This window comes from Crinia signifera, chromosome 6, assembly GCF_055691185.1.
Source record: "Crinia signifera chromosome 6, ASM5569118v1, whole genome shotgun sequence".
Taxonomy (NCBI): domain Eukaryota; kingdom Metazoa; phylum Chordata; class Amphibia; order Anura; family Myobatrachidae; genus Crinia; species Crinia signifera.
Genome location: NC_139222.1, coordinates 149,435,778 through 149,462,683, shown reverse-complemented (window position 1 = coordinate 149,462,683; position 26,906 = coordinate 149,435,778). Strand labels below are relative to the sequence as shown.

General features: G+C 43.1%; 1 protein-coding gene across 2 annotated transcripts in view; it reads right to left on the bottom strand.

Annotated features, from left to right (window-relative positions):
• The window catches only part of ACSS2 (acyl-CoA synthetase short chain family member 2), a 56,253-nt gene extending 36,175 nt beyond the window's left edge, over window positions 1-20,078 (bottom strand). For both annotated transcript variants that reach the window (XM_083147599.1, XM_083147600.1), the window contains exons 1-3: window positions 18,973-20,078; window positions 11,287-11,482; window positions 918-1,009 (exon numbers count right to left, since the gene is read on the bottom strand). In XM_083147599.1, coding sequence (XP_083003725.1) covers window positions 918-1,009; window positions 11,287-11,482; window positions 18,973-19,084 — 400 coding nt within the window. In that variant the 5' untranslated portion in view covers window positions 19,085-20,078. The remainder of the gene's footprint in view (window positions 1-917; window positions 1,010-11,286; window positions 11,483-18,972) is intronic.
• Between the last annotated feature and the right edge of the window lie 6,828 nt (window positions 20,079-26,906).

The following is a 26,906-nucleotide window of genomic DNA, read 5'->3' as shown; positions in this document are numbered from 1 at the left end:
GAGGGGACGCGTATAACTTCACAGGTATACGCCTGCGCTCGCCACGCTTCGGGCTCGGTGGCTCGCTGCGCTCGCCACACTATTCTATTCTCAACTCCACGCCGACGTGGATAGTAGGGGAATGAAAAGGTCGGAGGACGCGCACCGCTGCGCTCGCCACGCTTCGGGATGGCGTCTATCGTGGGGTGGGGTGTACGCCGTGACATTTGGGGGGGTTGGGAATATTTTACATTGAATCAAATGTAAAATCGGGTCCCAGGGACCCGATTTACATTTCATTCAAAACAAAAATCGGGTCCAAAATCGGTCGGTCGCGTCGATCGCATCGCATGCGACCAAATCGCATGCGATGCGATCGACCCGATTTTTCCGACACGACCACCCCGATGTAAATCGGTGTGGCCGTGCTAGGAAACAAGTACCGAAGTTTGATTTAACCAAATTATCCAAACTACCACTTTTGTCTGTTTTCCGGCATCTGAGACCTAATGATTACATTACCCGATTTTCGTGTCAACCAGCCAGATTGGGCACATACAGGGGTTTTCAGTCCCGGATTCCGACAGTCGGTATTCAATGGCTGCAACGGCGGAAACTCATAAACGGCTCCAAATTGTCGGAAACCAGACATGAAATCAACAATCCCAAAAAAAGTTGGATCCGACAGCCTCTATTGCTGTTGTTAATGACAGCACTGAATAGGCTAGTGCTGATATTTCACCTATCGGGGAAATATCAGCACAGACTGAATACCCACCTAAATCTTTAATTGTGTACTGACGTTTAATGGAACAGTATAGTATAAGACTTTTAACCTTACTGGTAAGATTCTTATGTAACTAAACTGATTCTAAAATTGGAGTTCTATTTTACATGTAATAAAATGATGGATAAACAAATTTCATTCAGTTGTATACCTTGGTCACGCAGAACATTGGCAAACTGACACACCTTCTTCAGGAGTTCTGCATATGTGACAGATGTGGATTCTTCAGGCTCATTCCCTTCCCTGCAAGGTAAGTAATAATGTTACACTAGCTGCACAAGCACATCTTATCTTGAGAGCTATTAGAGCAGCCATTGGCTACCTGTGATTTCTTCACTCACACATTCAAGGACCACAGGAACAGCTTTGTCTAAACACGTGTACGATTATTTATTTACAGTTTCTTATATGGCTCAGCAGATTCCGTTGCACTTTACAATAGTAGACAGTGATAAAACAAACTGGGTAACAACAGACAGACTTGGAGGAAGGAGAGCCCTGCTGCAAACTTACAATCTATTATTGCAAAGCGATTATAGATTTTCCAATAGTTTAGCACAAAGAAAACTGTATGAGAGAAGAAAGGAGGTGGAGGGGGGGGTAGTTCTTTGTGCTCAATAAGCAACATGTCAAAACCTTGGCGAACTCGCAAGGCTGCAAAATTAGTAGCCTTGTGAGTCAACCAGAATAAGGGCCAAATTGTGCACTGGTCTGGAATTTACTTCTGAGCAGTAAGGTGCTAATGCTAACCATTATGCAAATGGTGCAGCCCATCATTTATTAAAGCTTAGCAATTGAAAAACTGTAAAAGTGGATGTTGTTACCCAGTTTGTTTTAGCACTGTTTACTATTGTAAAGTGCAACGGAATCTGCTGCGCTATATAAGAAACTGTAAATAAATAAATAAATAAATATAGATTGTAGGCTTGGGAGCAGGACCCTCCTACCATTGTGACTGCAACTACCCAGTTTGTGTTATCCCTGTGTGTGTTATTTCTAATTGTAGCGAGCATCGGCACTTGCTGCGCTGTATAGGAAACTGTTAGTAGATAATACTGGAGGAGGTGTGATGGTAATGGCATGTGGAACCCATGGTCTGAGTCTCAGCACACAGGAAAATTCCCGGTTTCTAAATATAGAAATGTCATATCTGAACACATTTACTTGCAGCATATAAGCCAGAGATCAATTCTAAACTGTTTGCTTGTTAAAACCACTACCCCTTAATTGTTGTCAACAGCAAGCTCACAAGGTAATAAAGAATTTTTTAATTAGGTCAGCAATGGCTAGGTCAACAGTCAAAAGGTCGTTATGGGTATTTCACTTTTTTTAAGCCGACATGTACCGACAGGCAATATTTCATGCCCTACTATCCATTAGGGAGTGGAGGGAGAATAGAATAGTGTAGTGTGCTAAGTGCAGTGAGGCACGGTGCCCGAAGCATGGCGAGCCTCACTGCACAAGGGGGTGCAACACACTTTGCCGGTGTCCATGTCGACAAAAAGTAAAAAACCCATGTCGACCTTTTGCCTGCCAACCTAGCCATTGTCTACTTAATGCTTGTGTTGACCTTCCAACCATGTCAAGACGACCTAATTCGTGTGTCGCCGTAAGCCATCTCGACCTTCAGTGGTTGGCACAATGCATGTCAACCTAATATTGGACAACCCAATGATCCACACCCATCCAAACTGTATCACTTTTATAGCAAAAAAAAATGTCAGTGTTTACCAATAATAGCATAGTGACAATGTAACAAATTATATCAACAACACACTTGTACACCATAAACACACATGTACTCTATTTAGCACAAACATATCACATACACACACAACATTTCCTGTCCTAACTGACATGTGCAGGGCTACACTTGCTGCATGGGTAAATACCGCAGGTATTATGTAAACAGCCATTAAGAAAAAGGATGAAAATCGTGAAATATATGCAGTCTTGTACATGTCTAACTATTTTGACTATGAAGCATTTTATTGTTGTCACAACTATGGGGTAAATTGGAGTTCTATTGAATATGGGATGTTGCCCATAGCAACCAATCAGATTCTTATTCTAAAGCCCCGTACACACGGGGGAGATATATTGCTCAGTTTCTCCTTTTCATCAGCGACTAGAGATGGTCGCTGATGAAAGGGAACCTCTGCCGGCGGTGCCGCAGAGGTAATCAGCTGCGACCAGCGATTAGAACGGGGCTGAAAACGGGAGCGTGCACACTCCCATCACTGGCAATATAGTCGCCTGCGACCATATTTCCAGCAATTTCAGCCCCTATCGCCCCCGTGTGTACACAGCTTTATTTATTTAGCACCTTCTAGAAGATCATAGATATATTCTGATGTCTTAAAAGGTTCCATTTCTGATGGGTGTTAAGTCATTTTATGGTGAGCGATTGGACTTAGATGGCAGGTGTTTCCGCACTGCATTCATCACCCTGGATCTGTAAGTATGATCTACACGACACCTTTTCAGTGTTGACCATGTTCATGTTGACCTTTACCCTGTGACAAACTTTTGTTACTACACCTACAGGATGTCTACCATTCTTAGGGGTCAACCTAGTCACTGTTGACCACTAGTGATCGACCTAGTGACTGTCCACCTAGACATTGTCTGTCATCTATACCATAACCGTACAGGGTCAGACACAATCTAGCCCTGGAATGCAGAGTGCCACTGTGACTTAACCATGACCCTATGGCCAGCAGAAGTAGACGTTACATGTGTGAACTATGGGAAATGTAGACAATTGGCAGGCTCATTTGTTGACTGCACAACAGTAGTAGCAAGCCAACATTATTAAGGTACGGTATTAAACTGCATTACAATGATAAGGATGTACTGTAGCATCTAACCAGTATGTGTGCACAGAATGAAAAATATTTTACTGTAAATCCATTAGTTGAACAGGATCCATTTCCACATCAGCTCACAGGCACATGAAACCTATGCTTTTGCAGAGGTTACCTGGAATATTAATATTAAAAGTACTGTGTAAATCTGTGACATGGCAAACTGCTGCAGGTGGGTGACAGGGATGGACTGCTCCTTAACCTCAATCTACAATTCCAGGATTAAGGGGCAGATGTATCAAAGTTTATAAAGTGATAAAGTAAAAAGAGATACAGTACCAACCAATCAGCTCCTTTTTCAAACACAAGCAGATGTATTAAGCCTGGTAAAGAGACAACATGGAGCTAAAGTGGAAGGTGATGACGCAACAGCCAATCAACTCCTAACTGTAATTTTTAGCATAACTGATTGGCTGGTGCATTATCACCTTTCGCATTAGCTCCACTTTATCTTTTGACCAGGCATAATACATCTGCCCCATAGCCTGTAACATGTCAGGTGCTGATTGGTTGGCACTTTAACTCTTGCCACTTTATTGCACTAACATCCTCCGCCCCTTACCTCCCCCCTCCGCCGGCTGCCACAATGATTCTAATCACATATGCTCTAACACAGTGGTTCCCAACCCTGGTCCTTAAGTACCCCCAACAGTGCATGTTTTCCAGGTCTACACACAGAATCACAAGTGCTATAATTAGCTCCACCTGTGGATCTTTTAAAATGTGTCTGAATAATGAGCGCACCTGCCGGGTGACCTGGAAAACGTGCACTGTTGGGGGTACTTGAGGACCAGGGTTGGGAACCAGTGCTCTAACATATGCAATAAGTATCTCAAATGGCAGCTCTTGTGATAAGAGATGCCATTTGCAAAACAGCCAGCGGGTCCCTGCTGTCCCTGGCTGCTATTGCATCCTGCATCCGGAAGGGGAAGTACGGGGCTAGGGAGGAGGAGGCGAGTAGGAGGCTGCCCGGACACAGGTGAAGGGGGGCGGTGAAGGTCCGTCTGAGGCGGCGGGGGATGCTTCTATGGGATGACACCAGCTTTTTCTGGTGATACCCCACCCCCCCACCCCCCACCCCCTTCCCGGCAGGTGAGCTACATTACAGTTGCTCTGATACTGTAAAGCAGGCATTCCCAACCACGGTCCTCAAGGCACACCAACAGTGCAGGTTTTGTAGATATCCAGGCTTGAGCACAGGTGACTTAATTAGTATCTGAGGGATTCTGAATAAACCAGGCATGTCCAAACTATGGCCCTCCAGCTGTTGTGAATCTACAAGTCACATCATGCCTTGCAACAGTTTTGCTATTAGGGAATGCTAAAACTATTGCAAGACACGCTGGGATGTGTAGTTTCACAACAGCTGGAGGGCCACAGTTTGGACATGCCTGGATTAAACCATCTGTGCTGAAGCCTGGATATCACTAAAACCTGCACTGTTGGTGTGCCTTGAGGACCGTGGTTGGGAATGCCTGCTGTAAAGAAATCCTCCTTGTGACAATAAACAGAAAGCAGGAATAAACATAACTAACCATTTATACCAGTGTTTTTCAACCACTGTGCCGTGGCACACTAGTGTGCTTTAAGCTGTTCTCAAGTGTGCCCCCAGATCTAGAGATGCCCAATCCAGTTTACAGCCACCACCAGTTCAACTGTTATTTACTGGTCTCTTCTTTTCATGTAAAGGGCCAATGTATTTTATTTTTGTTACCTGTGGGGAACAGTGTGATTGTTTTTTCATATGGGGCAATTGGTTTGTGTTTGTTTGTTTTTTTATCCTGTGGGGTTCAATGTGTTTTGCCCTGTGGGGCTCTCATGGTGTGCCTTGGCAATTTTAAAATCTTGTTTAGTGTGCCACAAAGTAAAAAAGGTTGAAAATCACTGATTTATACTGTCTAATTTACCTGAAATACAGAAAATAATGAAAAGGTAAAGAAGTAATTTCACTGTCTTCGGTGCATTGTAGTGTTGAGGGTCTTCCTAATGTACAATTCTGTGCTGAGATCTTACAGCGCTCTCAAGAATTGCATTTTTCCACAATGTCATTACCTCTGATGGAAGCTTGCAGGCTGCACTGATTAAATCAGAGCATGGCGTTACTGTCTGCCAAATGTATTGAGCAAGTTGTTTAACAAAATGATAAATTGCAGCAACAGCTGGACATATTAGAACGATTCATTTGTTCTCTCTGGCCAGCGGATGCAATTCTAGTGCTTCTACGTGGAATGGTTTTCCTTAAATTACATGAATTACCAGTGAAATGAATGTACATATTAATTTAGATTCCTATTAAATCACATTGCTGTGGTATTTAACCCCATCTAGAACAGACATATCTTCACATCTGTGTACTGTGACAGTTTGGTAATGTAATCTAAATCTATTTTTTTTTCACATACAGTACATGGCCTTTATTTTGTAGCATAAATTATGTAATGGTTTTGTTTATTTTAAGATAAAAGAGACAACAAAATGAAAGAATTACAACTTTCATTATACACACACAAATGAAAAAAACTCCTTCTACTGCAGAAATATTCACCAACATATTGTTTGTTTTGCTTGCAAGGCACCAACTTTGGGAACTTCTATTCAACACATAACATTGCCTGGTCTAGTTACAAATAGGTATATATTTTAGATTTCGGTACTTATGTAGTATCTGGGCGTCCGATTTTGTGATTGTATGCCTTACCTTAAGGCATACAATCAGATGCGATGCGATGCGATTTTGCATAGGATTCAATGTTAACAAGGTCCTGTTCATTTCCCCACTATCCAAGTGGGCATAGAGTTGATTTTATATAGCGTGGCGAGCGCAGCGAGCCACCGAGCCCGAAGCGTGGCGAGCGGATGCATATTTCTTAAAAAGTATTCTGTGTACGCTCGCCACGCTTCGGGCTCGGTGGCTCGCTACGCTCGCCACAGGTTTATATCCAACTCCATGCCCACTTGGATAGTGGGGAAAGGAAAAGGACCCCTTTTTCCCATTGAATTCTATGTTAAAATGGACTCAGACCATTTTAACATTAAATCCTATGGAAAAATCTTGACCATCGCATACGATTTGGTCGCATGCGATGCGAATTCTAAATCGGACGCCCAGATACTACATAAGTACCTAGATTTCAAAGTCTAATTATTTTTCTCACATATATATAGGCCCTGTGTTGAGAAACACCATAAATACAATGTAAACCCACTAAATATTAAAAACATCGTATGGCACAGGTTCTCAAACTTGGTCCTCGGGACCCTACACAGTGCATGTTTTGCAGGTCTCCTCATAGAATGAAGTGAAATAATTAGCTCCACTTGTGGCTCTTTTAAAATGTGTAAGTCAGTAATGAGTGACAAATGTGAACTGTGTGGGGAATGAGTTTGAGAACCACTGTCCTAAGGTATAAAGCTATGGATATTTTAGACATATGAAAATTGCTCATCAACTTTCTTTTACTTAAAGAAAATTATCTTTTTAATTACTACTGAATTTGAGGGCTTTATTTACCATAGTGTAGACCATACCAGACACCCCAGCACTCATTTATGCACAGGAATAAATGTACTATATGCACTTTGCCTCCTGGAGACACCAATGGCAAGGCTGAGACATTATGAAGGGTATTAGAGCCGGCTTACTCGGACAGAGGCATCGGCATGAAAGCAACAAGTTAAATTGAATAGCGGAGTGTTTGCTGTCTAGTTGTATCTTTAAGATTGACCTTGTGTAATACATCTAATGTTTGTTGTAAAAATAAAGGACTGTGATGTCAATAGACTTATTTTAAGTTCGTCATATTGGCAGCTCTGGTCACACAGGCCCTGATTCTAGTTTGATCGGTCCCCGCATGTTCCCACGGGGGACTGATGTTTCTGCCCCTGCAAATGCGGATAGTCTCATATGCGCATGTGCAGGGCTTCTGTGCGGGCGCCTTCGCCGACCTGCACTGTCGGCGTGGCAATCACACACGGGGGAGAGGGCTGCGGGGGGTGGTGGCGGCTCTCCGACATGCGGCCGTGAGGCAGTGTGCTGGTGGAGGTTGGCTGACGACATCAGCCGCCTGCCCTGTCTTCATACCGGAAACCGCAAATAGGTCAGTCTCCATTGCCTTATATTTGTGAGCCCAGGAGAAATCATTCCATGGTCGCCGACCATGGAATGATTTCTCCTGCTGTGGGAACACGCAAGGGGATGTGTTTGCATAATCATGGTTGCGAGGGATAGGACGGCGGCAGGGGGTGTGTTTCGGAGGAGCGGGCACTCTAGGAATCGGTAAGCTGCAATCTTCTCAGTTTATCGAGTTAACCAGAATCAGGCCCACAATTCCAGCTGAAATGTAGATAGGCCTTTAGATGGAACGATGCTTTGATAAGGGAAGCAAATGAGCGTGATTGAGGACATCAATGTTTACAAGTATGGATGTATGGCCACTAGAATAGGCTACAACGGTCATGCTTTTCTATATTTCTGTGCTGCTTTGTAGCATTCTAGTAAAGTCTGACCACTGTAAATAGATTAGGCTCCTATTTCACTGAGACGGCGGTCCCACCATTCCGGACTAGCTAGTATTGCAATAACATCCACCATGTTCCTTGACTGTCATAATTCTTTGTCATGTCACTGACTGAATGTAAACAGCCACACTACACACGGTGAGATTTGACAGGAGATTTTGACTATATAGTCAAAATCGCATGCAGATCGTACAGGTTCTTTGCCTTGAGATCCCGATGTGTGATCCCGTGACAGCACAAATAGAAACCCAGATAGACAGGGCAGCAATGACTATATAGTGCAAATCTAAAGCAGATTGTATGAATTGTATGTTGAAAGTACAGAGATAGCAAAGATTGCATAGCACTCAAATCTTAAGTCGAATAGCAAGGAAATCTCACCGTAACAGGGGAAATAATGACACTTAAATTAATGTTTTCATTTTTGTTTAATAAACAACTATGTTGTGATATGCCAGCAAGATTGTCACATTCTATTACTCATTTGTTGCTAAAATGGTATTAGTAACCAGTCTAGAACACTACATGATAATAGAATTCATGTAGTGTTTTAGACTGGTTGTTACTAATACCCTTCAGTGAGCTGGAAAAACCATGGATTGTTACTTGTGTGTACACACGGTGAGATTTCCTTGCTATTCGACTTAAGATTTGAGTGCTATGCAATCTTTGCTATCTCTGTACTTTTTACATACAACTCATACAATCAGCATTAGATTTGCAATATATAGTCATTGCTGCCCTGTCTATCTGGGTTTCGATTTGTGCACAGAAGCGTGCATCGGGATCGCAAGGTAAAAAAATGGTGCGATCTGCATGTGATTTTGAGTATATAGTCAAAATCTCATGTCAAATGTGTACACAGCATTACAGTATTACCTCTCCTTTCCATGCACCTGAATGGTATTACTAAGCTAATTGAGCACCTGCCACTATCTAGATTTACTGCTCCTTCCTGTTAATGTCGAGCCCCGCTTCCTCCTCCTCCTCCTCCTGGCGGCATCATTCATGCAGGGTGGGAGCAACATTGGGCTTCTGAGTGAGCAGTGAGCTCGGATAGCTCTGCAGCAGCCCATAGTGTAGTCTGTCATCTATTACCTACCGCACTGTCTATTGCTACACAGTACCACTTCTCATATGGTGCAATGGGCAGACCTCACTATGGGTCAGATGCACTAAGCTTCAAAAGTGATAAAAATGGAGTGATAAACAGCCAGCCAATCATCTCCTACCTGACATGTCAGACGGTGTATGCAAAATATCAGACAGGAGCTGATTGGCTGGTTGTTTATCACGCTCCATTTTAGCACTTTTAAAGCTTAGTGCATTCTTCTTATGTGACATAGGGTGTAGTTCTGAACGCCTGTACCGGCCACCTAAAGCTAAACTACCCCCTCCCCCTACTTTGTCTGGCTCCTACACCTTCATCCTAAATTGTAATAAAATTTGTCAAGCTCTGTGTTTTTTAAGGTCTGTACAGGTACAAAAAGGTTGTCCATTTTGTTCTCCAAGTGAGCTGCACAGTACATGTTGTTAGTGAAGAGTGCACTGGGCTTCTACATGAAGAACAACTAGGGAGAGATATACTAAGCCTTGGAGAGCGATAATGTTGTGAGATAAAGTACCAGCCAATCAGCTCCTGAATTCCATGTTACCATCCCTTTTTGAAAACTTACAGAAGCTGATTGGTTGGTTCGTTATGCCTCTCTACTTTACCACTCTCCAAGGATTACCCCCTAAATTCTCTAAATTTCATACATAACTAGGTTGAAATGAAATCTCATGGCTAGCATAAATGTACAATTTAATTAAATATAAAGATTGGGGTTGAAGCCTCCAACAATGACAACAGTATTTATAATATATTATATAATATATTATTGCTGCAGGAAAGAAAGCAGCAGTGCAGTTTCCAGGGAAGGGACAGTTTCAATCATGTAGTATACAGTACTATTGTATGGGATAAGGGGACATTTCATAGTCCTCGTGGATGTAGAAAATAACATATTAAAAGACAAATAATAAATGCTAGCTATACAAGAAAAAAGTTATACAGATGGAGCCGGCCTCCCTCTTGCTGGCGAATCGCCAGATTGTCTCAGCTGGCGATCCGCCAGCGGCGAGGTGCTCCATCTGACTGAGATGCGCGTGCGTCTCACACGCACGTCTCAGTTTCCGGGCGGCGGTGCGATGGAACCCTGTCCATCTCCACTTCAGGGAGACGGACAGGGTTAACGGTTAGGCGGGCGAGCGGGGAGGCGGTAGGGACCCCAGGTGAAGCGCCGCCGGAAGGGGACGCATGTGCATCTCGTGCACGCGCGCCCCCTTTCGCAGATCAGATGGTGGCTGGCGGGGGATGGCGAATCTTCCACCATCCCCTGCAAGAGCGAGGCCGGCTCCATCTGTATTTGTCATAGAGACCGCATTTTACGTTTTGGGGTGCAATTGTTTGTTATACGATACACCTCAGAATGTATTTAATGTACATTGGTTCAAAATTATTTCTTCTTCAAGGCTGAAAGGGGCTTGCACCTAAGGTGGTTATTATGTAGCATGGTTGTCACAAAAGTTGAATTTATTTTGGCATGCTCTTAATGAATGAAATGCAAAATGGATTTTAATAAACATTGCCAAGATTTTTCTGAGGCATCTATGTGCAGAGGAAGCAGCCATTTTACCGTCTGCAGTCTGAAGAAGATTCTTAAGAATGCAGCTTATCAATTAATTCACTAGGAGCTAATTACATCTTTAAAGCACTTCAAGAATATTGGTTTACCTAGCAGATGACACAGCTGTGAGTGCACAATAAGTAGTCTGGAAAGCCAGGATTCAGCTTATAATCACAAATCAGGCATTAACCCTATGAGTGCCAACATCTTTGTAAGGGATGTGCAAAGTATCTGCCAAAAATGCCAGTGACGCTCACATTTGTTATATAAATTCAAATAAAAAAAATATGTTGTGTAAAAAACGATTATATTTCCTATATGAGGTAAAAATGACAGGTCCATATGATGAATAAAAATGTTTGCTTGGCAATTTTTACCCCTATTTTGACAAATTCACTCAGCACTCAAAGGGTTAAGTCAGACCCATGTAACATTTGCAGAATACAATGCACAACTTATAGCTTACCAAAAAAATGCCACTTTGTCTCCCAGCTTCTTCTCTAGAATAATTCTGTCCAGAACATTGTAGCAGATATTGGTCACTGCTCCTTTCATCCACTTAATGAAGATCTTCCCTTTAGTAACATCAAAATTGTATTTCAGAAATGGCTGGGAAGGAGCTACCCTCCAGTAGAAATCATTTGCGATCTCACCCCAGAATTCTGGAATAGAAAATTTAAAAGATACACATAATAAGGTGTGAATAGCACTCTTGTCCCTTTTAAATGGTTTTCTTCAGTTTTTTTAACAAACAATCAAACAAATAAAAGATCAAGGTCCCATGCATGTATCAGGCAGATTATGAGAATAAGAAATTGGCTTTGTCCATGGTTCACCAGCAGCAATGAGTGTATCTCATATATATCAGAAGGTGTCCCTTAAGGCCACCATACACTTATGTGACTTCTCTGAGGGGAGAAATCTCATACGATCTCCCTTTAACTGCCCGGCAGCTTCCCGGGTGGCAGGATCGCATAGGTATGCAGCCCTTTTGCATACAATGTATTGTATGCGATCCCAGCCAAGGGTGCCAGATCTGAGAAATATTGATGGTAGCCCTTACAAACTCCACCTCCGAACCGATTTGCATGGGACGTGCATCAGATCGATTTGACATTTTCCCCTGATTTCTCGATCTGATCCATTGAAATTGGGTGAAAAAGGCATAAATGATATATACAGTAAGTATATGGCCACCTTTACGCCAAGTACACATTATAGCAGGGCTGGGCAACACCGGCCCTCAAGATGTTGATGAACTACACATCCCAGCATGCCTTGCATCAGTTTCAGTATGGCCACATATCAAAACTAATGCAAAGCATCCTGGGATGTGTAGTTCACTAACATCTGGAGGGCCGGTGTTGCCCAGCCCTGCATTAGAGGATATATTGATGTTACATCTTTCGAACACAAATGACAATGATATATCGTCCATATCGCACAGTGTGTACTCTCAAGCATGAGTGCATGTGCGTCGTCAGCAGGGAAGCCCCCACCTGATGTGTTCCTCATCAGATAGGGCGCTATATTTGGAATAGTGAGTTGGTAGATGTCTGAAGAAATTCCAAATGACCTAATGGCATTGGACAACAACCACCTCCACCCAAAAAGACCAAGCTTCAATTTTTCCCATGACACAAAATAAACTGCAACAAATCAGAAATATTTACTTTATGTTCAAGAAGAATCTACTTCGCAAAAGCTATGACAGCTAAATGACATCTTGCTAATATAAAACACCTCAGCCACAAACTGTCTACACTCTTCCCCTGAACCTTTTAGCTATGTTAAGATTCAAAAGGACTTTCATTATTTACACCAACCTCAGTTTGCTTGGTTATGGGGGATATAGATATTAAAAACTTATAGATTTAGACATTTCAAGGAAGATTTGCTATTTTTTTTTTATGCCAATTCAGGCCTCTGATTCTTGTCTGGCATCTGTATTAATCTTTGTAGGCAGAGAGTTGGTTTTCTGTCCCATTACTTATTAACCATGGGTTTACACTATTAACTAACTTAATGTTGGCAATACTCACTCAATTCTGGGAGCTACAGTGTGCATAGATTGTGAGACAAGATAGTCAGAATAATAAGGTGTGCTATACCAAGCATTAGCCCTGATTAAGTCCTCTGCTGACTCACAGCACATATAGTGCTCTCACAAACAGTGACTTGCTCAGTATTGTCCTTTCCACCTAATGATACAGAACACCCAGTTGCTTTCCCTGACCATCCTAGGAAAGATTTGCCTCTTAAAGTTGCCCATATACGTTGTGATAACAGCCTTCAATACGACGCCTTATCGGGCAGATTGCATCGCAACACATGCGTTTTGCGATCCGATCCGCAGGCAGTATGTGCAGCACATTCTTTTTGTACTGTGCGATGCCCGCGGGAGCGCACATCGCACGTTGCTTATCACACTGTGTATGGGCACCTTTACTTCTATATACGGTATATGGGGTTGTGTCATCTCTCTCAACTGAAATGGACAAATTTCTTCTGACTCAAAAACCGTAGGATCAGAGATTAGAAGCAGGTCACAAGAGCATAAATATAAATTCCAGGCCAGATGGCACAGGACTCAAATATGACATACATTTAAACCAAAAAGGTCAATCATTCCATATTTCATTTGGAGGTAACATAGTGAAATTGTCACAATTACCATTTAGTATTTCTGCCCCATTATCAAGTTGTTTTAGACAAAGGTTCTATCCATCTGTGAAGTGCAACCTCTTCTGGAATCTCTGAGCCAACCACATTATTACATAAATCAGCCAGCCCAAACTCTTGATACAAGACACTAATATTTCTAACCTCCTTGGCAACATTATATTTAATGCATATTATAGTTTCTTCTATCGTACATGCTGTCGTTATCTGCTGGACAGTTACTGGATATTAACAATATGACCGTTACATAATCTTGAACAGAGTTATGCAAACTGTGGGCCAGATCCAAGAATGTGTTCTGGCATCCCTGGAAATGTCAGATAGGCAATGTATCATATGGCAAACTCTATGTAACTGCACATTTCTGGCTACATACAAAAAGCCCCACACGGTCAAGTACAATGTGGACTAATATAAAGTTACAATGAATCCTAACAGCAATTTGTAAGAACAATATCTGTGATAAATGTAATCAAACTAGAGGAACACTCTGCTTTATCTGAGATGTATGATTCATTCTAGGACTGTATTAGGTATGTGTAGAGCAATTCATTGCCCTGACAGGTTATACTCGGCTGACGTCTGACACATCATAAAATATGAAGAATTATTTATTATTTATAGGGGGTTTTCTACCACAGTCTTCGAATCTGTAATGGGAAATAGAAACTGCTTTGGAGGCTGCTGACAACGTTTGAGAGATACAAAATGAATACCAGTATTGCCTGTTTATAATGCTCTACCTCCCTATGTACACAAACCAAATACTGACTCCTTGGCAATATTAGCTACATTAGTTGCTACGCAACTTTTTTTTTTTTATATAATCATATAATCATTATAATATAGCCTACAGTATTCTAATATACACCAAAGAATACAAATATGGTGTGGTGCATATTAATATTAAGTGCAGAGGTGGATCTACCATTGGTGCAGCAGGTGCATTGCACCGGGCCCCTAAGGACTTTGGGCCCACTGATGTTGACTTTGGGCCCACCATTGCTGTGTGGCATATTGTAAACTTGGGTTGGAGTGGAGGAGGGGGCCCAAAAAATATTTTTGCACCTGAGCCAACCACTCACAAGTTCCGCCACTGATTACATCAGCTCTATTATTTAGGCTGTAAGACCAACAATGGGGGGCTAAGTGAAAAACAGTCCCCAGAGCTCTATTGGTACCACACATAGTGCAATGGTACTTTTTGTACAAGATCGCATTGCATCTAGGTTTAACTCGCATGCTGTTTTAGCATATCACATGCGATTTGAACTAGATGTGGTGCGATCTAGTACAAAACGCACACCACACATATCATCGCACTCTTTGGGAAAAAAAGATTCATCATAGGGGGCACTGTAGCTTTAAAGGGAAGACAAGCTACCTATATGGAACAATTATGGAAATTACTAAATTAATACATATAGTAATGAATCCTTATACAATTGTGGAAGCTGTAAGGCACTTTTGGATGCAAGTAAAGTGAAGGGTAAAACTGACTCGGCTCACCTGACATTACCTATTACAGGAAGTTTCTACATTCCTACACTGGTGGAGCTTCAGAAAGTACATGTCAATCACTGGATAGATTCAGAAAATATAGCAAACAGGGCACTTAAGTGTTCCACAACTACACTTACCTCTGCTGCACATTTGATTTCCTGCACAAAATATTTTTATATCAAAAGAACAGCAAATAAATGCTTGACGAAAGACAGTGGCCTTTGTTGCTATCCAGAATAGTTGCTCTGTGTGCTGCAAGCAGCTGATTAAAAACTTTTTCATATACAGTAGTTTTCAATGAAGAAAATATTATCTGTCACATAAAAATTCACAAACGCATTGAAAATAGCTTTGAATGGCACAGCCATAGGTAGCAGTAACAGGTCTCCTTCTCACAGCTTAGCTAATTAGCTGGTTAATGACTATAGTTTCTGTCACTCACAGTAATCACAAAGGGTTTGAAAGACATCCCTTATGAACACATGATAATTATATGACCTCCAACAAGTCCCAGTACACAACTTTCTACTACAATATACCACCTTGTACTTTTCTTACGCTTTGCTGAAATACTGGTTGAGGCAGTTGATATTTAAGCACAAAAGTGTTACGTGTATTACATCATATTTTTAGGTGAATCCATTCCATAGATAAACTATTGTTGTTTGTATCTGGAAACATCGTGTAAGCCAAAATCACAGCTCATTTAGGGGCCCATTTTAGAAGGATCACATATACAATGCGATCTGGGTGGATTATTATGCGATCCTATCGCTGGGATGTACTTCCTGCACGCTCTGGGACAGGGCTCTGAAAGGTGCCGGGTCTGCGCATGTGGGGTTAGCGCTGACCACTCGCTGACAGTGCTGTCTGTAGCCAATAGGCTACCGCCATCTCAGAATGGCGGTAGCCCAGGGACCCGATGCAATGTTGCTCGACATTGATACATCGGCCAGCATCACATCCCTCATAGAAACCTACAGACAGGTGCAGGAGGGATCACAGCAGGGATAGAAGATTCCTGCTGCGATCCCTCCTGATACATTCGGGGGATCCCTCCTGATACATTCGGGGGATACTTAATACATGTGGCTAACCACAAATATCACATGATCTAGGGCCCCGTATAGCCTTTTACTCTGTGAACAGGGCCAACATTATTTTAAAATTGCAGGGAAATTGATTTAAAGTGTGTGTGTGTGTGTGTGTGTGTGTGTGTGTGTGTGTGTGTGTGTGTGTGTGTGTGTGTGTGTGTGTGTGTGTGTGTGTGTGTATATATATATATATATATATATATATATATATATATATATATACATACATATATACATACATATATACATACATACATACATACATACATACATACATACACATATAGGAGGTGCTGGCACTCGATTCCTGAGCGGGTGAGCTGCCCGGTGCCCTCGGATGGGACCTGCCGTGGTAGGACCCAGAATGTATGGAGGAGTAGATCGCGGCATTCGGGACTGACATGCAATAAATCGACTTGAGCCCAAAAGTTTGGTTGACGTTTCAGCCTTTTAATTAAGGCTGAAACCTTTTAATTAAGGCTGTAAGCTGTTTTGAAAAAAAGCCTTAATTAAAAGGCTGAAATGTCATCCAAACTTTTGGGCTCAAGTCGATTTATTGCATGTCAGTCCCGAGTGCCGCGATCTACATACATACATACATACATATATATATATATATATATATAAATATAAAAATAGAAATTCCTTGTAAAAGGGAGATGCCCTATTTTTGTGTCAAAAGCATGAACCATTTGGATACAAGATATTGTGGAAATGGGAGTGCAATGAATTAAAAGGGTGCAGCCCACTTTACCATAAAGGGGATACACCGTCCCCAAAAGGAAATAGGTACAACAAAAGAATAGTATGGTCTCCGGGAGGTCTACGAAACGCGTTGCTGCTATATCCATGCCGTTTGCACTTTGAAGATACAGCACTTTGGCACAGGATCACTTTATTTGGACGCACCCGCACTTTATCCACTGGGAAACGATCCACCCAAGCCTACTGTGGTGGAGCCGCAGTTTTGATCCAAAGCATAGCCCACCGCAGTATCCACACATGGGGGCAGATGTATTAAAGACCCCCATACACTAGGGCGACTTGTCCCTAGGACAAGTCGCCCCCGACTTCCCCCTGAGCTTCCCCGGCTGCTCCCCGGGGGAGCTTGATTAGATTGGCACTTGATGTGCCATTTTTTACATGTGATAAATCGTCTCGATTTATCACATGTAAAAAACCCGGGGAGCAGGGGGGGGGGGGGCTACAGAGCAGGGCTGCTGGTGGGAGCAGGGGGGGCTGGGGACGCTGCGGGGGACACAGGCGGCATAGAGCCGGGCAGAGGGAGCCGGGAGCTGTCAGTGCTAGAAAAAAAAGCCTATACAATGAATGGGCAGCCTGTGATTGGCTGAGCGCTCTCTCAGCCAATTGCTGACTGGCTGAGAGAGCGCTCAGCCAATCACAGGCCGCCCATTCATTGTATGGGCTTTTTTTTTATTCAGTACTGACAGCTCCCGGCTCCCCCCGCCCGGCTCTATGCCGTCTGTGTTCCCCGCAGCGTCCCCAGCCCCCCCTGCTCCCTCCACCGCTGCGCCGCCCCACTAGGTCCCAAGTCGGGTGGTCGGACGTGCAGCAGGTCCGATCACCCGACGCAGATCCGATGCGCACGGGACCGCGCATCGGATCTGAGGGGACATCAAAACTAGCCGATTTTGGTCCGATTTCGGCCAGATCCGATTGATCTGGCCGAAATCTGACCAAAATCGGGTAGTGTATGGGGGCCTTAAGCCTTAACAAGAGATAAATGCAAGGGTAATAAAGAGAGATAAACGTCCAGCCAATCACCTGCTAACTGCCATGTTACAGGCTGTGTTTGAAAAAAGTCAGTTAGCAGGTGATTGGCTGGAAGTTTATCTCTCCTTATCACCCTTGCATTTATCTCTTGTTAAGGCTTAATACATCTGCCCCATGGTGAGATACTCCATGATATTGTACCCAGAACATAGAGTGCATTTTCATAAGTGCTGTATCAGTTCCATATATTTTTAGTTTTTTCATCTTGTATACTTTATTCTATAAGGAGTACTTTGTTCTGCTTTAAGTAAAATAAAATTTGCTTTTCATGCAATAAGTGTCAGTAACATCCTTTAAAAGGGTTGCGCCACACCATACTATTCTTTTGTTGTACCTAAAAGCATGAACCAAACATTTCTGTCAATAACCCTCATTCACACCTGCTTTTTTCTCTCATTCTTCATATGCTAATGGTACACCTTTCTATAATTTGTTGTATTGTAACATGCATTTATGCATGTTACAATACAACAAATTATAGAAAGGTGTTCCATTTCTAGTATTGCAAATCATTTGAAGTCCAGCTAACTGACCTTCTGAATGTGCTTTAATAACATGTGTGGACACCACAATGCATTTCATACTCTACAGAGAGCAGTCAATTTACTAGGAACCAATGACACAGTGGCATTTTTATAATGGGCACAGTATGTGCGATGCAAGCAGGCCCCTAATTCCAGGGAGGCCCTCACTGCACCCATTTTTTTAATACTTACCCGTGCCATTTTTCTAGAGCTCTGCGCATTACAGTCTTTCTAGTGTTCAAACTATATAGCGCTGCACGGGCGCTGACAGAGAGGATGGGGACTCAACGGAGGGGGTTGCAAACAGGCTTCTACCTCTCTTAAAACACCCCTGCAGTGACATCATCAAAGCACATCAGTGATGTCACTGGTTCCTAGTGAATTAATATGCTGCATTATCATGATTATTAGTTCAGCAAATTAATGCTTTCACATTATACATAGAAAACAGGTGCACTGTACTACTAGAAGTTTATTTAGTTTGTTATAATTCTTTAATTTCCACTGCCCTTTTTTTTTTCTCTTCTGTGTTCTGTCGGATTATGCTCAACTCACCACTGGGCTCCCGCACGGATCTTTGGTACATCTCCTGGTATTTCTGAAAAGATGGGATGTGCGCTGCAGCACAAATCCCCGGGGCAGGCGGGAACACATCAGCTGCAGACATGACAACTATACAACAGCTGTGAATACTACCAAAAACAAATACACAAATGGACGGTTTCCACTAAAAAAAGCTTTTCTACAGTACCTATAAATCACACAGTAATATGAATGCAACACTTAAAAGGTATACATTAAAAAAGTAATGTGCTGCCAAAAGCAAATTACACCAAAAATTATTGCATAGCAATAAAATCTGCCTAAAATATGTACCTTTTCCTACACAAAACTTAAAACATATGCAGCAGTAAGGCAGGACAACTGCAGCACAATGACAGAACTGGGATATACAGCTCAACAACACACAACAATCAGCCTGAAATAAACACCCACATGCAAAGATGCACAGAGGAAGATGTAACAAGGTACCTGAGCACAGCAGTCACATCTATATCTACTTGTCAAATGTCACATCTATATCTACTTGTCAGATGTCACATGCATATCCCGAGAGCACTGCAGCAATGACACTGCCACTGCCGAGAGTCTATTCTACAACACTGTAACTTCCATTCAAACGGCAAAGGAAGACTCCGCGCTTCCTGCGCTGCAGAACACACATCTACTGCTACAAATGACAACAAGGTGAACTGTTGCAAGCGGCCAGCATATGCATAGGGCAGTAGAAGTGGCAATAATCAAGTATAATCCAATCTAGCGGGAAAATAACCGAAAATTAAGTTTCATTCACTCTCCAGAGCCTCGGGAGGGACAGAACATGAATAATAGAAACTGCAGCCAGGTATAGGAGCCGCAATCCGGTAACAGTGTCCTCTGAGAACGACCTGTTGTGTGCCAGGAGGCGGCAGCAGCAGCAGTAGTACAAAGGCGGTGTGAGAGGACTCGGAGTCCTTCCTCATGTACCAGTACACAGCCTGCCCTGACCCTACACGTGGGAGGGACTACACTGTACATGAATCAGAAGACACAGGAAGAACTAGGTTGTGCCCAGCACAATGCTGCAATGTGCCTCCTGCTGTCTGGAGGAGCACACAGCCAGATCCTGCTGCAGTTGTATGTTCATGGTCATACAGGGCTGTGGCTGCTGGCTGCAGGGAATGCATTCTAACCTTATTACTTTAATTGCGAGACTACAGCTGAGCCAGCTGAAAAGTATTATCTTTAGAGAGCACTGTCAGCAGTGTATTATGTTTAGTAAATTACCTTAGAACCCTCTATCTATCACCATCCCTTAAATACTTCTCATAATAGCACTCATAATAATGACATAATACCAAGCAGTAGATTGAATATGGTAAACAGCAACACTGATGGCAAGTGTATAGTGTGCAGGACAACCATGCCCACTAACCAAACCCATGCCAGGTATGGGGGTTGAGGATAAAATTAAATAAATATTGTAAATAGTTAAACAGTTGGGGTACCACTAAATTGGTTTTATTCTTAAAATATAAAAAGCAAAACAATGTAAACTCCACAATAATGAGGGTCAAGATTAGACCGTTAAAAAAGCCTTAAAAAGGGGGGAGGGGAGGGGTAAGGTAAAACTGATGTGACTGAAAAAAGTTTATAGATAAGTGTATTTTGATAAACCAGCTGGTTATTTAGGATTTTTGGTTCATTTCTTGATTATCCTCACTGTTGGTAATGTGGGAAGGACAGAGGTAAAAGAGCCCCACTGCGGGTTCTGTATGGAGGGTCCAAGTGCCTCTGCAGTGTATTCGCCAGATAAGTATTCGGGGGTGCCTCTGGGTGATGGTAATGGCCCAGGAATTGTGTCCACGGTTTAAGGCTCTTCAGAGGTTCAAGATGGAGGTGATATCTGCGGTATCTCTGGACTGGATATTTGTAGGGTCAGTCACATGCAATCCACCAACGCGTTTCGCTCCACTGGGGAGCTTTTTCAAGGTGTCAGATCAACAATGGGGCAAATGGAACTGCAGCTCCAGGCCTCCACATAAAAATTGTCCCATCACCAGACAGACACTATTGGCCATAAATCAATTGCAATCCTATTTTACACATTTATGCAGTTTTTGTACATTTCTTTATTTAAGGAGACACTGAGGATTACAGTGCATTACATAGTTACATAGTAGGTGAGGCTGAATAAAGACTTGCGTCCATCTAGTTCAACCTATGTTTATAGTAGCTAATCCCTGTATGTTCTGATATTTTAAAGACAGAATGAGAGTGTTACTTATTTATACCCGTGGATGTTTTTAACCAATAAATGTTTATCCAACATTGGTTCTACATGCCTACATGGCATTGATATCACCTTCTCTACTTTTCACAATAGGCCCTTGGACATTTCTAGCTCCACTGTTTCTTCCTGTGGTGGGGATCGGTATGAAATCCCGGAGGTCGGAATCCTGACGCTGGAATCCCGAAATCCCAACAAGGGTGGACGTGGATCGCCCCCCCCCCCCTTGCGGGCTCGCTACGCTCGGCACACTAATTTATTCTCCCACTATGGGTGTCGTGGACACCCATAGAGGGACAAAGTGCCGGGATTTCGGCGGTCGGGATTCCGGCGTCGGGATTTTGACCGCCGGGATAATGACTGCATCCCCTGCGGTGTATGATTTCACTGCATGTCGGGAGAACATCTGCAATGGCAGCAACCATCACAATCCTGACATTAATTGGTAAAAGAATTACCATTGGATCAGAAACATTGATGGCGTTTGTTTTCAATCTTTGGGGCCTTTTCTGTATCACTCTTAGTGATCCGAATTCGGCCCCTGCCCAGATAGTCAGGGTTTGCACATGTGCAGACCCCGATTGCCAAGCCGAGGCAAGGTGCTCACTCACCGGGCAGTTCCCAGGGGGTGGCGCTGGGCCATGGGATTAGGGTGGCGGGGGCTGTATGTTTGTCAGGGCGGCATTAACCTGCTCGCTAGGATCCAAATATACGTAGCCTAGCTAGCAGCTCAGAATTACCCCCTTAGTTTCATGCTAGCAATGTGGGAGCAATTCAGGGTGAATAGCGAATAACTTCAAGCCTTCAGCCCGTCTGCGTTTAAAAATGATTTCTCCAGTTTCATCCAGTCTACCTGTACTACACAATAGACTAGGCCATTGACAGTGTTTGAACGCATCTGCAAATATAGCCCTGAGCATAAAGGTGCCATTTCTATTCTTTAATCTAATTTAAATATTCAACCTGACAAACACACAGAGGGGGGGAATTTACTGAGATGTGCATTCTACTTCACGTGATGTTGCTATGGGCAACCAATCAGAATCTACTTCTTATTTATTTAGCACCCTCTAGAACAATCCGGTTCATTCCTACTATAGATCCACAGGTTTTCTGGAAAACATGCACCGTTGGTAGATCTTGAAGACAGGTTTGGCCACCCCTGCTCTATAAGATAGTAGACAGGCTCTGATTGGTTGCCCATAGCAACATCACATGTGAAGTAGAATACACATCTTAGTAAATTTCCCCCTCTGGGATATTTCCCCATCTTTTGAAAGGGCTTGGGAAACGGATTTGGGGATCAGTATAGAGGAAGAAGATTGGGCAGATATCCGACTACTTATAGCTAAAACTTCTATTAACACACATATCAAAGAAACTCTTAAAATTTACTCACGTTGGTATTTGGTTCCTGATAAAATCTATTTTGCAAACATCTCCAGACCTTTGCTGGCGGAATTGTGGGAATAAGGGCACTTTTACGGAAAAGCATTAAGAACCAGCACTCAATGTAAATAAAGAAAAAGGTTTTGTACATAGTATTACATGTTCCCAGCTGATCCGACAGCTGTTTCTACCAGCAGGGGTATACTGTATATATAAATAAATAGATAGATGGATATATACATACAACGGTTAAAGTTCTATATGTCTGATCTTTATTTTTTACTTTACATAGAGAACTTTATTGGATTTATACTTTTCATTGATATGTCAGTATATGCATACTGTATTGCAATGTTTTTGATGCCAAACTTTTCTATGTATGTAAATAAAGAGATAAAAAAAAAAAGGATTTATCCAATTTTAGCAACCCTTGTATTATACTGCATTGTAGCAGGGCTGTTATATCCTGCCTTGCTGAGAGTAGGACAAGGTTGCCACTGTTTTTCAAAACATTTTAGCACTCCTGCAGATGTTTTAAAGCAACAATAGAAAGATTAATTGCCTGTTGCTGGTTAATAATTGACTAGTGATAAGACTAATCCAACATTTCAAATATTTTTAGGGACACTGAGCTGTGTTTTCTTCTTGGGTAATATCTGATAAAGTCATGCTAAACGTAAACATATTTACTGAATGCAACAATGGTGATTGCTTTCATAGTGAATTATACAACAAAATTCCAATGTTTCTGTATATTAGATACAATATATATCCTCTATTCTTATTCACTACAATAAGAATAGAGGATATATATTGTATCTAATATACAGAAACATTGGAATTTTGTTGTATAGTTCACTATGAAAGCAATAGGCGTATTAACAGAGATAAAATAAGTCCAGTAACAGTAAAATTCCATTTGCCCGCCCCCTGCCCCCACGTCACTGGGCGATGTGCTTAAGAATGCCGAGCGTTTTCATGGGAATGCTTACAAAACATTGGGTGTTCCCATGGGCTGTGCCCCCAACGCACGCCTCCCACCCACACTGCTAGTTGTGAGCGGGACGGCGCAAATGTAGTTCTGCGTGCCAGCTCAATCCCTTCATCTGCACATGTGCAGAAATGCATCTGCGTCTGGGCAGACGCAAAATATCGGTCCCCCGTGCGAACACACAGGGGACCGAAGAAATTAGAATAACTCGCCTAGTGTATGCAAGATCCCACAGATTCAAAGTTGGCAAAGTATGCCCATCACATACCTCCCAACTGTCACGATTACAGCGGGACAGTCCTGATTTTCGGGTCCTGTCCCGCTGTCCCACCCGCGTCAGGCGCACAGCGTCTATTCTCGTATGAAAATGAGGTTACGGCTAATTAGCATAAGCCACCCCCTCATTTGCATACACCCCGCCCCCTTTTCGAACGCTATGTCCCAATTTCTTCAGCTCAGAAGTTGGGAGGTATGCCATCACCTATTACAAATGCACATATTGGCTGATATAGTTATTATTATATGCAGCACTACTAGATATTGGGGGAATACTTTATATGGGATGTTGCTCTGGGCAACCAATACTTATTTATTTAGCATCCTCTAGAACAGTGGTTCTCAACCTCGCTCAGTGGCGTAACTACGAAAATTGCGCCCTCCCCCCGCCGGGAATTTTTGGCGCCCCCCAAGAGAAGTTAACCCCCCTGCCTTACCCGCTGCCGCTCGCCGACGCTGCCCTGTAACCGAGATACGCATATCTACTCTGCGGCCCCGGCGCTCCTCCTCGCTCGGCTCATGTGTCCTGCTATTATAAAAGATCTCCCACACAAAATATCTGCCCCCTTATAGCAGACCGTTTTTTGGATGCTAGAGGAGGCCGCAGCCTGAATGTCAGTCTAACTGGAAACATGTAATTATGACATTGTGACTGTTGACCTTCACAAAGTCAAAATGATGTCAATGTCAACTTCTACCTTATCAACATTCTAAATGTTGACATTATCGCTACATATTTGTGTAGGTATTAGCTTTATATGAAAGCAGGTTTACTCAAAAACCCACAGATAGTTAACCACAGCTAGCCTCAGAAGACGTTTGACAGCAATCTTTATAAAGATATACTACTGGCTAAATTCCCCTTGGAACATTTTAGAAAATTATCTGACTCAATTCAATTACCATAATAGCTCCAGTCCCTCAAACCAGTGGCGTAACTTGTGTAAGGCAGCCCCCGCCACTGCTTGGAGGAGCGGGGGCTGCGTGGGCGCCGGAAGCCTCTCACTCTAACCTGCAGAGCTGAGGTAAGGTCTGTCCTGTCTCACTCCGTCTCTCTCCCTCCCTTCCTCCCAGCAGCAGCAGCATTACAGGCAGGAAGTTCGTCTGTGTACACAGTACACACAACCTCCGTCCGCGCAGGCTGGGCAGCTAAGGAATCGTCCCTCTCCCTGCTTTCTGTTCTTGACTGTCCTGCTCCAGCGGCTGCCTTCTATTCCCCTGCACTCTGCACTCCGGTTACAGAGCCCTCCCTTTCTACAGGCTTCAGCACAGGAGCTGAACACAACAATAAGGTTAACTCTTTCAAAACCTGGTTTTCTACAGTGGTATGCAAAGCATTCAGTGTCTGTGTCATCACATGTCAGCATATTTGTGTCAGTGTCTGGGTGTCTGTATTATGTCTCTAGATATCAGCGTCTGTCAGCATCAGTGTCTCTATGTGCAGTCCGTGTGTCAGCGTATCCCTGTGTATAGGCGTCTTTCAGTGTCCATGTGTCAACATATGTGTCTGTGTCGGCGTCCATGTATCAACTTGTCAGCGCCCGTGTTTTAGGATCTGTCCATTTCTCAGTATCTGTCTGTTTGTCGGCGTCTGTGTGTCCATGCGTTAGCATCTGTCTGAGGGGCTGGGGGCATGCCAGAAGCTCACAGAGCGCTTAGCATGCCTCCATAGTGATGAAAACGGGAGGCATGGCTTGTGGGAGCATTATTCCCAAATAGCCTTTCCCCCTCTCAGTGAGGTCACACCCTTTTTCTGGCGGCAGTGCGACTTCGTCGACCGCGGACATCTCGCCCGAGTTCAGTGTAGTGCGAGATGTCTGCTGAATTCTGACATTTTTAAAGGGGAATTAGCTTACAAGGCAAAACCATGCCAAACCATGCCAAACCATGCCTTGTAAGTTAATTCCCCTTTAAAAAACATAAGAATTCAGCGGATATCTCGCACTGCACTGAACTCGGGCGGCATGAAATTCCGGCCATAGTGTAAGGTGCATTTAGATTTGTGGAGTATAAGTTTAATGACGGCATGTGGCATATAGTGCAGGGGGCATTATGATGTGTGACGTAATGTTTAAGGGGCATGGGGGGGGGGGGGGGGGGGCGCCAGAAACTTTTTTGGCTGGGGGGAGCAAAATTTCTAGTTACGCCACTGCCTCAAACATTATTGATTTAGCATTCAGAATCCACTAATGGACGAAGCCTGCACATTGAAATGGTTGGCTATGTGCATGTTTGTATCTTAGTCACTCCAGTGTTATCACCGACCATCAAATGATTTCTACAGCACTCGCAGACCTAAGGCACCTCTGGGGTATCTTAGGTCTGCGGGCGCCCTGTGTGGAAAGTGGGCGGGCAGCTGTCCGCCCCCGCATCATCGCTGAATCTCCACAGGAATGCTCAGCGTTTTTCATGGGAACTCACCGCCGCCCCCCGCTCACAGTGCTGTGTGTGAGCGCTCAGTGAATATTCAATTCGCCATGGCCACTCGCATCAAGTGGCTGCACATGCATATAACGGTTTATGCGAATGCACACCATCTCTCCCTTGCATGATCACGCAGGGGAGAATATTAACCAGAATAGGGTCCGTACAGTATATCCAATAATACATAAGAAATTGTCCCTGAACTAAACATTAAATTGTCCTTTTAATCGTGTTACTGAAAAAGACACAGGTACTTGAAACTGTTCCAGCAGTGATGAATTACTCGTTCCTGTTTGCATCAAAAGCTTCCTGTCATTTGAAGGTTGTCGAAAAGTATTCATCATCCTGAGCCATTAACAAAATGAAAACCATCCTAAAAATAGAAATCTGTATTGATTTTGTTTTAATCAGTTGTAGTGGTGCCCTGACTATGTGTCTCTCAACGTATATGGTAGATTCATATTTTTTTTAATAATGCAGCTGCTGATGTTGTGGAGAGGTACTGGAGAGGATGCAGAGTTGGGAGCAAACAAACAAAAAAGTGTAACCCACACACAGGGGCGAACCCATAAGAAAATA